Source organism: Sinohyriopsis cumingii, chromosome 8, assembly GCF_028554795.1.
Source record: "Sinohyriopsis cumingii isolate HCF-2022 chromosome 8, ASM2855479v2, whole genome shotgun sequence".
NCBI lineage: Eukaryota > Metazoa > Mollusca > Bivalvia > Unionida > Unionidae > Sinohyriopsis > Sinohyriopsis cumingii.
In genome coordinates this window covers 42,246,324-42,262,617 of record NC_142968.1, presented here as the reverse complement: position 1 = coordinate 42,262,617, position 16,294 = coordinate 42,246,324, and the positions used below count along the sequence as shown (strand labels likewise).

The window sequence follows — 16,294 nt, the reverse complement described above, 5'->3', positions numbered from 1 at the left end:
TTTACTCTTTGCGTACGTTGTTCCCCATAAGAGATATTGTTGGTTATATTTAGGTAATAGATGTAGTTTGTTTTCTCTGTTGCAAACTTGTTTTGCTTACTTGAGTTAAACATGTTACTTTTGAGCTGTTCATAAAATTGCAAGAGAGGACGATATACTGTATGCCGAAATACTGAATGAAATTGAGTTTCGATGAAATCAAGCTAAAGCATAACTTAGAGTGTTGAGTTCGTAGCAGTAAGCAAACAGTCGGTATTGACTTAATGCAAACGTGTTGACATCCTTTTTTCTTCTTTCCTATTATCCTTTGCATAAATGCCACATTCATTTATAAAATCTCAATGTTCATATGGTTCCAGTATATAATAAGAATCAGAAATATGCATATATAACAATAAAATAACTCCTTTAACTCTGGTAGTGTGGATGTCTATTTCAGTATTCATTTATTTATTCTCCAAGCATTCTTCAATTTATATTTTTATACATTCTTTCAAATTGTGATATCATTGATGATAATAGAAGATTGATAATCTGATAGTGACAAACAAATAACAGCCTTTTCTCCACAAAATTATCAGGACATCGTGGTCTGGATTTCTATAAATGAAAAGAAAAATATATAAATTAAGAAACAACTACTAGAAAAAGTAATGCAAAATATCCATAATTTTGATAAAGTTATAAAGATCTTAAATACCTCTCTTTAACTGCTGGTAGAAAAATATAATGACTGCTCAGAATGAATTCAATGCAAAGAATTACATGAATCTGTAAGAAATCTTTATTAGCTGTTATTTATAACTGAATACTGATACCATGGTTATGGAAAGCAGGAATGAAAATTAAAAAAATGAAAGTAGGTTAATTTGACTCGCTACCCGTTCTTTAGATTTTTTTTCTTCTTCTGTATATCGGGCCATTCTGAATAATTATTTTATTCCGTGCATTGGTTACATTCCGATGAATACCGTAGGTATTATCTTTATATTATAAGGTATTTTCGATAATAATTTACAGAGACAGGTGCTTCCTATGCTACAACGATTGGCATTAAATATTCATCATAAATCTATACTTCTCATTCAATGGACAAAACAAATGTTAGACACGAAACTAAAACTAAGGTACCACGTATCTTAAATTTAAACTATTGTACTGTCAGGAAAGCAGACGATTTTTGAAAGTTTATTTAAAAATGCGTATCCTCCGCTTTAAGAAAGATGCTTAGTAATTATGTAAACTGGACAGACATGATGATAGATGTTTGTAAAATAAAAATTTGTTGGACTACATGGACACTTGTCTCAGTGGGCATATAGTTTCCAAAGACGCGTTCACATGAAGGACAACATTATTAATCATATTCCTTTCATATGTAGACACGTTGCGGAAATTTCCCACACTAGTACAAAATCTCGTTGCGGTCCTTTAAGTTTCACACACGCTCTCTATATTTCCTTGGACCTTGTTCTTATACCGAATTAGGTGTTCGTGCAATCGGTGTGAGGTTTCTTACTAGTTATACGTGTAAAATAAATATTTGTATATGACATTGATGATATTGAGCATATCGTTTTTAGCAAATCAGATTTTTTATTGAATCAATCAACCACTGCCTCAACTGATCATTTGTGACTTTACATTGCATAAAAATTAAAGTAAAATACTTTTTTCAAATACGTTCTTGAGTCAAAATCAGCAGCAGAGAGTGTGAACAGATCACAACGAGGACAGTCATTTGTGAAATCAACGCTTCTACCAAAAATGATAGGTAAGGTCCAGAAAAATAAACCGAGGCCTCTAACGTGTTAGTTAGCCACCACTTTACACACACACACCGAACCTTGTTTGTCAAATGTCCTCGGAGGTCATTGTTCATGACCCGAGACATCCGTGTTGGTCCTCACACTCCCTGTTGTTCGTGGGAGTAAAAAGAAGTAGCGGTGTCAGGTGACAGGTTTCTTAACCAAAGATTTTATCCAGACCAATGCGATATCGTAGTTTAGGATCGTGTACATTTATCGTGATAAATCCGTATGGGGTTTTCCGAGCATCAACGATATCAGCGATAAATTCAGTCAGGTCACTGCCGTCGTCGTTGTTTTCTACATCCTTTTCTTAAGAACATGATAGCATCGTTGGTCATCTACGGATGGTGCTACTAAATAAAGTTTTTTTCAATTGAGCCATCTCATCGTCAGGCTGAATAGCAACTGAGTTTTACCAAACTCAAATGATAAAATGGACAAATGATAATATCACGAATATTAGTCTTTGTAATGCCGGATGTTACTTAACTGACTCATGCTCTCGCAATGGTGAGAAGTCAATTACATTTATGTGATCAGAATATGAGTTTGTTATGCGTTCGATTAAAAAAGTCACTGATACTAGTGGATTAAAAACAACAAACATTTTCTTGAAAATGGTGCAGAATTGTCGACATGCACTTGCGTGAAATGTGGTACAAAAATACAGATTTGTGTCGTCTCGGAAAATTACCAGGGACTCCATGGGCTAAGTATCCTTGTGAGAAACATTTTCCGGAATATAATTATTATGGTCCTGGAACTCAGCATGATATTAGACTCGACAACAAAACTTAATCAAAACCAGGAGAATATCCAGTGGATGTCATAGATCAAGCGTGCCATGTTTATGATTTCGCGTATACAAATCAAGATCTACAACGACATATTGCAGACATCAAATTGAAGTCTGTAAAAAAAAAAATCTGTAAGAGAATCGCTGCTAAATTGCCTAATAAAATCGGTTATGAGAAGTATGTTAGCCATGGGGGCCGGGAATGAATTGTCCAATAATTATAATAATAGAGTATGTTTATTATAGCCCCATATGATACTAGAGGGGTAGAGCAGCGATTAGCAAAATCGGTGATGCAACATTTCTCTTGCTTGGTGTTGCCTCGGATTGGTTAGACCGACAGTCAATATGGCAAATGTATCTACTGCCACCTAAAACAAATTCAGAACGGATGGTTTTATGTTAACACACACAACGAAGTTCATCAGACAGATATTTTGTTTTTATCCCGTGATGCTATCACTGGTAAACGCAAACGACAAAGTCGTTCACGCACATACAAATACGCGTTGACAGTCGTCGACGTTGCTAGTAGGTACAAAGAAGTATAGCCGCTTACAACTAAACAGCAATTGAAAGTGCAGTCGCATTTAAACTAGTTTATCAACGTGTACCTGGACCGTCTGGCCGCCTGTGATGGCCATCGCATGACACTAGATTGTTGATATCCCCGTCCTGGCGAAGAAATGATGGAGCAGTAACATACCTAATGCAACAACATAAGGTTAAAAATCAGACGAGAACACACCGCTATTCATCACGATCAGGCACTCGTTGAGCAATTTAATCGAACACTTGCTAAGCGACTGTTTGGATATAAGTATCATGAAACTTCAACAGACAAGAGATCTTGTGAATAGGTTGCAAGACTACCGAATGTGTTTTTTGCTTTAAACTATGAAGTTACTCGTAGAATTTTTAGGAAACCCATAAATGCTATCTCGAAGAAACACATACCACCTAAGCTACATGACTCTTCCTCACAACAACCATTTTACTCGGTAAAGTGACGGCCAGGTATTTATATGAACCTGGCGAACTTGAAGGTGGTAGCAAGAGAATAACCGATCCCATTTTGAGTGTAACCGTACATACAATTGTCAGTGTTGTAAGATCTACAGGCACGCCTGCAATTTACAGGCTAGATTCAACGGCCCATCTGCGTGGATTTGTTCGTGAACAATTACAAGTAATTCCTGAAAATTCACAATTACCACCATAATGGATTCGCTAGCAAATCAAAGCAATATCATCCCTACGTCGGTTACATTCAAGACAGGCTAGCAGCACATTTACATGTGTGTGGCCGAGATTACTTTTTATTCGGTCCACGGTAAATTGTCGTGGATTATTAGGAGAATATTGTCACAACAAAATTGCGTTACAGCAAGCACAATGATTTTTTGTCGTTGTTTCAGTGTCATACTAAATTCAACATCAAGATAAAATTCGAGTTTCTCTTTAAGTCATTGTGATCAGCTAATTATTTTTTTACTGTGTTAGACTTGGACTCGTTAACTTTTTTAGGCTGATTGTCTTCTATAGTATAAAACATCCTATGTAACTGAAACGTTTTTGTAACTCTCGATACTGTCAAATATATTACAGTTGACCATTCGAAACGATCATCGACACTCCAAATATAGGCATTATTGATTGTCAGTACCTGTGATGAATGAATTGTTATTGCATATCTAAAGTCCAGCACGATGGCTGTGTTAAGGATTTCTCAACAACATCCACAGGAACAACAACAAGATCATTGAGAACGAGTTTTTGTTTATCGTTAGTCCCCAGAATTTCAACATCAATATTTTGTCGATGGGTATCATTTGGGTGATAACACAATGGCACACATAAATCTAAAAATCAATCTTTATGAAGGGAAAATACTTTACTCAGAAGTGAATCACGAACTATTTTTCTAGATGCGACTATTAGATCATTAAGGTGCCATAAATTACAAAAGTCGTCGTTCGTTGTTTCTGGAATTTCCTCACGCATCATTGTGCATCGAGTAAGGTTGGATTTAAGTCACATCGCCTCTTTTAGTTTCTTCAATGAATCATCAATTGCTCTAACATTTCTACGTAATAATCAACATATTCTTTCAACCAGCTATGAAATGTGGTGGTTGACCATGATCGCCGTACATGATAATCACAGTTGATTTTGTTCATAACCAATCAATAATTGCCACCAATTAAAAGGACAGTAAAGAACTGTCATCCAGTAAAAGAAAAGTCTGCTTTGAAATTCAACGTCGATTTACTCGTTTGATAATTCCCAGTCGGCAAGCCGACGACATTCCAGTCTGGTGTTCCATCAGATTTTTTTTATAAGAAGAGAATTATTTGCGGATAACCCACCAAACAACTATTCTCTGATTTTTGGCCATTTTTAATATACTCGTAATTGTACCTGTGATATTTCCCTGGCTAGGATGGCAGTGGGAAGCTAATGTCAAACTCCGACTCCGTTGACGTCGCTAACACCATTGTGATTGTTGTTGGTGTTGTTAGGGACAATGATTTCTAACAGCGTGATCGTAAAACGATCTGTTATTATTTTCTATAGATTCTAAATATGAAACACCAAGCGTTGAAACACGCAGAGTGTTAACACTCGGTGTTTTATCCCTGGTGCTGGTCACTAGGCTGGAACGTTCTACATTCTGCGTCCTACACGATCATAATAAATATTAATCATTTCCATAACCTTTTTTATCTGATATTAGACTGTCATTCAACCCCACTTATATCAACGATGATAACCGCGCATGAACATGTGTCACCGCTGAAAACAGCGTTGTATGTTCAAGTAATTTCTCAGTCGCGCATTTTGATAGTTTCATCACATTGACATTAAGAATACATGGAACATCAGCGATAACAGCAACACCAATTCATATTACTAGTGCTATCATTTCAGTCGCTGATAATATACCGAATATCGTCGTTGTTCCAGCTACTATGGTGGATACCGCACATACAACAATGTCTATAACATTATGCGTCTGCGGTATTTATATTTGTTTCTGTTTTGCCATGCGCCTGTCGATGATATTTTCCAGCGATTTCTGCCACATACAAACTTGTTCATATCTATAGCATTGTGTGAGACAGTTGTTTATCACTAACGATGGGCTCATTATGTGAAGTGTTAACACTTCGAATGCTAATTAATTAATTGAGGTGTTTTTGCGACAAATGCAAGACACCACCAATACGTCGTTGCGGTTACATCTGTATCTGCTAGTACTAGTACGAACGTTTTCTTCGGTACTTTGATTTAACACGACTGACACGGTTCCGGAAAATTTATCGATGGAATGACGCCATGGAAATGTAGTAAATATCGCACAGAGCTGGACACGGAGAGTCTGTACACCCAGATGACCTCAGCGATATGTTTGATGAAGTTGTTTTGCTGTGACCATATTGCTGATTCAGACACTACAGTGCATACCGCGTTGATGAATGAAGTCGCATGAATTACATTATTTTTAATCTTTTTTCTTTTTTCTTCGATTTCTGTGAGCTTAACGCCTGCGTACATAGGATTTCCAAAGAAATCTATAGCGACCCTACTTATGTTTCTGAAAAAGTTCGTAAACGTGGTTAAATGATTATTATAGTCATATCTGAATATGGCCAATTTATCACTGATTGTTATTAACTAGGTCCTTATCGCGATGTCGTTTTTTGCCAATTTCTTCGTTGTAGCGTCATTGTCTGCTTCTGGTTCTATTAGAGCATTAATTGTATTACTGTCCATTTTGAGTTCACCAGTCAACATATCGCCGGTTTTAGCAACACATTTAAAGATCTCTCATACGGTCTCTGCGATTAATACGCATGAATCTTTAATTCTTCCGCCATCATTAAATACCCGCGATGTTATCGTTAGTCGCACCTGAAACTCGCAGGATTATATCGACCAACTTGATACTGCTCGTCTTTAGACCCCCATGCTGATCCTGAAAAACTTCAACCTCATCCTAGCCAAACCGAGCGAGGTGCGTAACTTCAGCAAGATTATCATGTTTCGCATATTTTAACAATCAACATCACTAGATTTCTTAACCCTACCAATAGCCGTGGCTGGTCTTCCTTAAATATCAACCATTATAAGATTTAGAGATCTTTAAAACGAAGGCTGGTATACTCATGCGGTAATGGACCATTGGTAGCCCACGACTTTGTTATAGCATCTAGAATCGTTAGCGATTCACGACCACATGTAGGTGGATATGTTATAATAGGGATTGGTAACTTTGAATACCATAGTGATGGAGTGCTCGTCACTCTGCTCGCGTTCCGATACACTCGGGTTCCTTGGACCCTGCCGATATATTGTACAAAGCCTCTGGTGGTACCAATCTATATGAATCAAAATAAACAACACTACGTGGATCTGCAGCATATGTAACCCAGTGAGTACCAGGGCCGAAATGACCATCAAGATATATGATACCCGTTTAAACGTGACTTGGAAGTTTTGATAACTGAACACTAAATTAATCAACGAGCAGCATCCAGCAAATTAAAATTGGACATGGCAGCGTGTCAGTAATGGGATGGTAGTTTCCTGGTTGTCTCAGACCTTGACCATACCGTGTTCCTGACAATCGTAGACCTGGTCACCGCTTTCTTTCTTCTTTTATATTTTTGGAGGCCTTTCCCGGGTTAACCCGGAGGTCATGTCCTGTTGCTTTCTTCAATGCCATTCTGGCAGCATCCCAAGATGAACCAAGCGTAGCTGCTTTTAAAACAGCTGGAGCTGCAGTGACAATCAATGCTGGTATAGATGCAAAAAATGGAAATATTCCGCCAGTCGTTGCTATATCATTAATGGCAGCCGTATAAAAATCAAGTCTGATACCTGTCTTTGATTTCTTGGCGCCACTGAAGTGTCTGAGCTGATGTTCTGTGATAATTCAATTGGGCCTTTGGGGTTGCTAGCGACCTGTGTTGCTTTCAGTATTATTTTATTCCAAAATTCCTTTTTTACGCTGACTGCAGTTCTTTTAACGTTGACGTGTTGATATGAAATAATAATATTATTAATGATCCAATTGCTTTTCAGTAGATCACGAGTGATCCGATTACATATTCTCCACAGGTGCGTAAACAACCCTCAATCGTCTACCAACACCTTCGAGATGCATTTTTTTATATCTGTCAGTATAAAGCGATTGCACTATATCCGCCAGGACCGATCGGTATATCATTAACAGTAGGTCGCACGTGTATGTCAACGACATATTGTCTAACAGATCTAGACGTTTCAAAAAGAAAAGATCGATCAGATACAACGACAAGAAATCACGATGAGATATCTGCAGACCAGTATCAATGTGTTCATTACTCCCCATGAATTTCATCAAAGTATTATATGTTCGTGCTACGTTGTTTTCTTCAATATTCAGTAGTATGTCTTCGGATGGTTCCTGGTGTCCGCTTATTCTTATTGAAATCGTATTCGCCCTTAAGCCGTCAAACACAGGCGGTTTCATTCTTGGTTTTCCAATCTTGCGTAAGCTTGAAATGCAACGCATGTATGTCGTTGTGCTACAATTCCTTGCTGAGATGTTATTTGTCATGTAAGCGAATGCGCTGTGCTTGTAACCGAGTCGGTGGTCATTGTCAACCAAGACAGCGTCGACTTATCGCCACTATCCATGAAAGAGAGAAACCGTTGTTCTAAATGTGATTGATGTTGTCATCGTTGGCATCCATAAAGCAAGTTTTGGTAGTTCCACTTTATCAGCAACTACATCATTATCTCGCCCCATTGCATCGTTGTCGGTGGCCTTTCAAACAAACTCAACCGTATGTTTGGTCCCAAAGATAACTTTTCTAACATTTCTACAGAATCCGAAGATATGTGACAACGGTATCACACAAATAAATATACCATCTGTTATCTAAAATGATGCATCACCGACGTTAATGTCGGCGACGAGATTAACCACTACCCACGATCAGGTTTGTTGTTATATTCCGAGATGTTTCACCGTCGTTAACACCGGCTAATTCTTTTAGCCGTTCATTTGTAGTTTGATTTATTATTTTACTGACACTTGATGCCCTCACTTCGGTGCTGTAAAGTTTCACTGGCTGCGGTCGGACCGCTGCCGATCTGCGAATTACTCGTGCTAGTCTTTCTTTGATTGCTGCGAATGCTTTACTAGCAACATCACTAAAGGTGTCAATAGCCTTGTCACAAACAACATCAATCACTTTCATTCCCAGTTGTTTGAAGTCGGAATCGCTTTTGCGGCTACCGTTCTGAATAGAGCTTAAACAACATCTCCATGTCCATCTCTGTACATAGTTTTTTATATGTTGGAAATCGTTAATTTATCTTATTACAGGTCCACGTTGGGCATTGTCTATAATCATATTATTTTGGTATCGCCTATCTAACTGATCAATCGCTGTAGAAATCGTCGGTAAATGTATCCATTAGTGCCCAATAGACGCTACTGTTCATGACGCCACCGGTAAATAACACTGGACAACAAATTTTTACAAAAGTCATGTTACTGAAATAAAATTAGTCAATTCTTATCAATTTTTATGTGCTGAACACGAATATGACAGTCAAATTGCAAAATTGGCTCTAGTTTTTTTGTAATCTGCAAGAAATTAATGTTTACATAACGAAATGCATTCCAATAGTAAAAGGTCAACTGTAATAGCCTACCTATAAAAAATCAAGTCATTGACTACATCTTAGATTTCTTCGCCTGTCTCTTGTACAGCTGTTCGGGAGCATCTCTGAGGAGTGTCCAGCAGTAGTCAGCCAGCATTGTAGTGGACCATTTTCCCTGGTATCTTTGTTCCATTGTTGCGATATCTTGATGAAAACGTTCGCCGTGTTCATCACTAACAATACCACAGTTGCTAGGAAAGAAATCCAAATGGGAATGAAGGAAGTGAATCTTTAGAGACATATTGCAGCCAAGTTTCTTATACTTCATCAACATGTCTTCTACTAGTTCCTTATAGTTTTCTGCCCTAACATTTCCGAGGAAGTTTGTAGAAACTAGGCGAAAAGCATTCCATGCTTATTTCGCGTCACCTTCCAGCAAGTTGTTGAACCGGTCATCTTTGAAAAGCTCTCGAATCTGAGGACCCACAAAAACTCCCTCTTTAATCTTTGCTTCGCTGAGTCGAGGGAATTTTTCATGCAGGTATCGGAATGCTGGCAAAGTCCGGTCAATGGCTTTCACGAAGTTCTTCATCAAACCTAGTTTGATGTGAAGGGGTGGTAGCAAGATTTTCTGAGCCTCAACCAGAGCTGGGTGTTGGATATTCTTCTCTCCAATGGCTACATTCTGCCTGTGAGTCCATTCCTTCCTCATGTAGTGCATTTCCCTTGCTCGGCTATCCCACTCGCATAAGAAACACATGTATTTTGTATATCCTTGCTGCAGTCCCATTAAAAGGGCAACTACCTTCAAATCACCACAGAGGTGCCAGCTGTACTTGTTATACTCAATGGAATTCAGTAGCTGCCTTAAGTTATCGTATGTCTCTTTCATGTGGACAGCATACGCTACTGGAATAGATGGAAGAATGTTTCCATTGTGCAAAAGCACAGCCTTGAGACTCAGTTTCGAAGAGTCCACAAATAGTCTCCATTCTTGTGGGTCATGAGTGATTTTTAAAGCATTCATGAGGCCCTCAATATCGGAACAGAATATCAGATTACTTTCCTTTCTGAAGAAAGGCTCCAATTGCTGGTGGCGCTTTCGATATGCAGTAATTGTGACATCTTCTTCTAGAAGATTCCATTGTTGGAGTCTTGATCCTAGCAATTCTGCCTTGTTCTTTGATAAGTCCAAATCACGAATCAGGTCATTTAGTTCTTCCTGTGTTATTCTGTGTGGGGTTGATGATGCACCACAGTGAAAATCTGGATCACTGCATGCTGATGGACCAGGAGAAGAACAGGTCGACTCACCTTTGTCTTCGTCAGATGAATCAAGAGAATATTCTGCTGAAGGTTCTGGAATAGGAAGTCCCTCACCATGTGGAACTGGTCTCAATGCAGACGGAATGTTTGGGTAGACTATTCTCGACTTCTTTCGCTTCGTTATTCCGCCGGAAAGAGGAGGAACCAAGCAGAAGTAACAGTCATTTAGGTGGTTGCTTGGCTCTCTCCACACCATTGGGACTGCAAACGGCATTGATGACCTTTTGCAATTCAACCACTGTGAAAGCTGTGTTGTACATGTAGCACAGCATATATGCGGAGCCCAAGGCTTGTCTTGGTCACCAACCTTGCATCCGAAGTAAAGATGATATGCCTTCTTTACTTGAGAATTGATACTTTTCTTCTGGTTGGCAAATGTCACTTCCCCACAAATATAGCAAAAATTGTCCGCGGTATTAACACACTTTCGAGGCATTACTGTTCTTTATTGTACGTAAATGGATAAAATAATAAGTTTTATGTAACAGTAGCTTGAACTGTCTCGCACAACGTCTAAAATATTTTAAATGCTGAACCTATCTGATTGGGCTTTATATAGTACACTGCTTACGTCAGCTTCAGCAGCCGCCTGGCATTAGTATAATAGGCCTACACATGTATAGTACACTGCTGACGTCAACTTACTTCAGCAGCCGCATGGCATTAGTATTGCATTGCATCAGAAAATGATGCAATCAACTGTGGATGATGTGAGCATGATGGTATTATGCAATGTTACATCATTATTCCGGATGTTGCTGCAGTCCTACTGGAGAAATTTACACAGTGAAACATAGAAAATGAGGTATATGAATATCTTCAAAACGAGAGCCAATACAAATTTTTCACGGTCATATTTGTGTTCGGCACACCAAAATACTACAGATTAGGGCCTTTTCAAGTCAGTAATGATTTCACTGTTGACCAGTGTAAACGCTGACAAATAACAGCTGCTTCATTTATGATTTCTGGAGAATCATTGCCGGTTCTTCTTTCACCAGTTAGAATTTCTAGTAGATCAACATCAGCGAGGACGCTGCTATGGCAATGTTTATCTTCGATAACTAGAGAGGTTTGTTGTTTTAAGTCGATCGCGAGTGACAAGGCCACTTCCAGTTGCTACTTCTCCTTCAATATGAGGTGGACTGAATGATGAATTTTCGTATAAAAAACATATCTCTAGGTAATAGCGCTTTTCTAGCTTTTTTGACTTGTTTCTCAAATTTGTCAGATTTACCTATAAATTCACTGCTGATTTGATTTTTTATAATGGTACTTTTAAAACACAAAACGAGTCCACAGTTTTTTGGAACAGCGGCGGTACTTGGATCTAACAGGCCACAACGAGCTGGATATCCTGTTTAAGCAACTGCTATGGAGTTTTCACGAAGTATTGATGACCTTTGTCAGTAAATTCAGCAGGTGGGTATTTTTAACAGGTTATGGATTAGGTTTTGGTTCGTGTGTAACAAAATCCTTCACCTCGCATGAACGTCATCAATACTATCCATTGTTTTGTAATTGCGGTTGAGCAGCAGCTATCTCGGCTGAAAGTTCTCGTATAATCTTTATTTGTTTAGTTCTTTCTGCTATGTTAGCGATTTGTTTCAGCGATGGATGGAGACCTTTAGTAGTCTCTGTGACTGGTTTAAATAATACTGAAGCATCTTCTGCAAATTCTACTTGACCTTCCTGATGCAGTTGCAGTTGTTGTTAGACAGAATCACGGACAGGAAGATATTTCTTAATTGCCTCTTCTCGTTGTCGAGCTAGGTTAGCGGTACGAGATTCCATAATTAGCGCAGAATCACTCATTTATATACGTAACCAACGATTTAATTACGTCACTTGACAGCGCTACTGTTTTTTACTCCCACCAGCAGCAGGGGCATGGGTGAGGCTGAGGACCAACACGAATGTCTCGGGTCATGAATGAAGACGCCCATGGAAATTTGACACACAAGGTCAAGTTGCGATAAAGTGGTGGCTAACTAACACGTTAGAGGCCTCGGTGTATCTTTCTGGACCGTATCTGTCATTTTGGTCGAAGAGTTGATTTCACAAATGGGATCTTCCTCAATATGGTATGTTCACACCCCCTGCTGTTAAATCAAGTGCCTCGTTTTCGTCTTCTTTCTCTCCTACCGTATACTCCTGACAATGTGATTTTGTGTCCTATTGTCTAATATTTAAAAGTCAGAGCTAGTTTTTTGTTGCAATTTATGTTTTGAATCAAGACCGTTTTGTGCATTTGCATTGTATACCCTTTTGCAGAACTGTGATGCAATTCATGCAGGATACAAGTCTTTAAAATTTCAAATAGTTAAGTATGTATGGTAGTGTTTTAATTATGCCAATAGTTGAGTATGTATGGTAGTGTTTGAGGTATACCACTGGTTGGGTATATATGGTAGTATTTTAGGTATACCACTAGCTGAGTATGTAGCAGTGCACGGAATACTTGTGGAATGTATTTATAAATCGCAATAGAAAGGAGTTTTGGTTGAATATTAATCATAATCCCATCCCTTCTCGCCTGCCAGTTAAATTTAGGATCCCAGACCTGCATTGTCTTCTAATTAGTCTTGTGAATCATATTACCACTTTCCGTCAACTGCGTGTAAATAAAGTTAGAGCTGCTAGGTGAAGCAATTAAGGGAAGGATGGAGCTGAGCTACGAAGACTGATTATTTATTTTATAAAATGTGTGGTAAAGATCCCAAATAATATTAAAGAATTTAATTATAGATTGTGTTTATAAGATGCTTTTCCTAATTAATGAATACGTGGTGTCATTAGGTCAGTACCTAAGGTAAATTTCAACTTTACAAAGAAAAAAATCTAAATTATAACGTTTATAGTCAAGCTGTAATAATTCTCTTAATTGCAAACTTAATTACCAGTAATGTAATAATTCATAAGTTCTTCTCAGATATAAAATATATTTTATGAATTACTGATATATTATTCAAGGTACAAACTATATTTTATGAATTACTGATAACTATACAAGGTATTTGCTACTATATAAGGTCAGCTAGGCCACGTTTAATGACTTTGATTTAATGAGCAACACAAAACAGAGTATGGTAAAACCTGTATAGGACTAATTAATATTAATTTTAATACATGACTTGTATATAAACAGAAACGGTTTTCGTATATCAACAATTAGACGGTAAAGGTCGAGTAGTTACTTCGTAATTACTTTCGCAGATCTGGTTCGCTGCTTGCTCGTTACATTAAGTCTTTGTATTCTAACAAATCTTAACTGACAGGAAAAACTGAATTTTTTTAATTACAAATGGGTCCTAATATTTACTAAAATGGACATAGAACAAACATTTAAATTTGGTTACAGTTTCCATTCCTTCTGCCAAAATTCACAACATTAAAAAGCTTTTTGAGAGAGAGAGAGAGAGAGAGAGAGAGAGAGAGAGAGAGAGAGAGTGGAAAACTCACGAAGTCCTAATTTTCAGGATATTATTTCACAGTCGATTGGATCACAAGCAGACAAAATACTCCAGTCTCCCGAAGCCTGACATATGCTAGCTTCCACGAAATAGCAATCATTTTCAGCACTGCAGTTATAAGTAGCCGTGTCTCCAACACCAAATCCTGTGGATGACTCGAATTCCCATCTAGGAAATGTTGGTGGTGGATTTGAACATGTTTGCAATCTTGGTTCAGTCGGCGGCTCTCCTTCATCTGCAGGTAAAGGTTTTAGGTTACGATTTTGTCCTTCTTCAAATTAACTAATCTTATAATCTTAGTCTAATCTTACCACTTCCCCGTCCCATATTTTAATATATATATATATAGAGAGAGAGAGAGAGAGAGAGAGAGAGAGAGTAGGAATCAGATGTTGAATCAATGATGCAGATGAATAGCATCACGTGTCCAGCAAGGGACGTCCTTCGAGTTAACTAACTGCAGTTTTGCTCCCAATAACAATTATACAGTAAAAGTAAATATCAAGTTCAAAATGTATGTTAGAACTAGTGTTACTCTTTGATCTACATTTTAGCTCACTTTTATTGTAAATTTCAAAAACGCTAAGGTGATGAACTGTAAACTTCACGTCCCCACTTTAAATATGAGCCATGGGGAGTTGTACGTGAGGAAATCCTGAATAATATCAATCTTCCGACATAGTGGAGACACGATGAGGACGCGATGAAAGGCAACTTTCTGATGACGTTTGATATCCCCGTCCCACTTATCCGTGCGCGTTCATTAGGGGCATGTTTATGTTGCCTGAGAAAGGAGCCTGTTCTGAAGGAAATTGTAGAACCCAAATATATTTACATGAGTTGAACAAATACTGTTGTAGTAAGGCCATACAAGGAAACTTTTCGCACATTTATTTATATTTGATACTCTTTATATTTAATTATTACTGTAAAATAAAATACATGTATCTCATTCATTGTATTGATTGATTTGATTGGTATATGTCTCCTTGGTGACATACAAAGTGACTGTGTTTAGTAACAATTACCTATCCATCATCTCTCCACTTTTTCAAACACGAGAGTAAGGTATTGTCACATTCAGCCAGGACAAAGACGTCATACAATTAGAAACACAACAAAATGGCCAGAGCATCTCCGAAACACAACACAGAATAAGCGTTTCTTACTGAGTCAGAAAGAGGTACCAATAAACTGTTATGGTTAGCATCATCCTCTGGAGCAATTAATACCATTTAATTATACTGATCAATGTGTAGGTAGAGCGTCACACATTTCGTCAGGCATAAGCACAGGTCATCTACTTAGATATAATTATGTCTTTTTAGTCAATAGGGATGTTTTCTTATCTTTCAAGTCGCTTCTGTTGTTGTTGTAATAATAATAATAATAATAATAATAATAAAATTAATAATAATAATAATAATAATAATAATAATAATAATAATAACAATAAACATATAGCTCTTTTTGTTGCCACAGATGCCACTGTCTTTTTGCGACGCTTTTCTATTAAAATCGATCCTGCAATTGTGACGTAATTTATTGAAAACCTAAATCAATTACACAACCTGAGATTGGGGATTAAAACTGTAACCATGATGCAACCCCTAAATTACTCTAACCACATGAAGCATGTGACAAATATTAAGGATATTGCACAGTTGAAAGGTGAAGTATTCCAAACAGGAAGCTGAGTTAGGTACAATTTACCATCGGGGACGACGACGACGATACCATTCCCATTACCAGCACCACCGTTAATTCCAGCTCCAGCTCCACCGCTTGCTCTGCTATTAGGAGAAGTGAAATTATTGCGGAGATACATCCCAAGAGCCAGGAAGAGGAACAGTAGAATGTACGAATTTTCTGCTCCATGGAATCCGGAGAAATACCCGTGCGAAACATATGATGAGTCCAGCAATGCAAGGTGTTTTGGAAATCCGGTATGCGCTGCTAAAAACAAATAAATTACCAATTAGAATACCATCCAGGGCGATTTAACATTTTGCCTGATCATTTAGGCGGCGAGATAAAAGTAAGGACGCACTGTACTAATGTACAAAATAGTATATTTAATTTGGTTTTATCAATAATTGGATTTACAAGAAATCTAGTAATAGATCAATTGACATTGTTGATCCTAACACAATTATAAATGTATACACGTCCCTAGATTAGTCGCAACCGTGATGAGAATCTATCTCGAGGAACATATGCACCCGTTT

At 37.8% G+C, this 16,294-nt stretch overlaps 1 protein-coding gene across 4 annotated transcripts in view; it reads right to left on the bottom strand.

Moving 5' to 3' along the window:
• Positions 1-426: 426 nt before the first annotated feature.
• LOC149793371 (uncharacterized) overlaps positions 427-16,294 on the bottom strand; it is a 32,990-nt gene continuing 17,122 nt past the window's right edge. For 3 of the 4 annotated variants that reach the window (XM_089966368.1, XM_089966367.1, XM_089966366.1), the window contains exons 3-5: positions 15,780-16,022; positions 14,056-14,301; positions 427-600 (exon numbers count right to left, since the gene is read on the bottom strand). In XM_089966368.1, coding sequence (XP_089822494.1) covers positions 14,069-14,301; positions 15,780-16,022 — 476 coding nt within the window. In that variant the 3' untranslated portion in view covers positions 427-600; positions 14,056-14,068. The remainder of the gene's footprint in view (positions 601-14,055; positions 14,302-15,779; positions 16,023-16,294) is intronic. The other variant, XM_089966369.1, reaches the window with a different exon arrangement.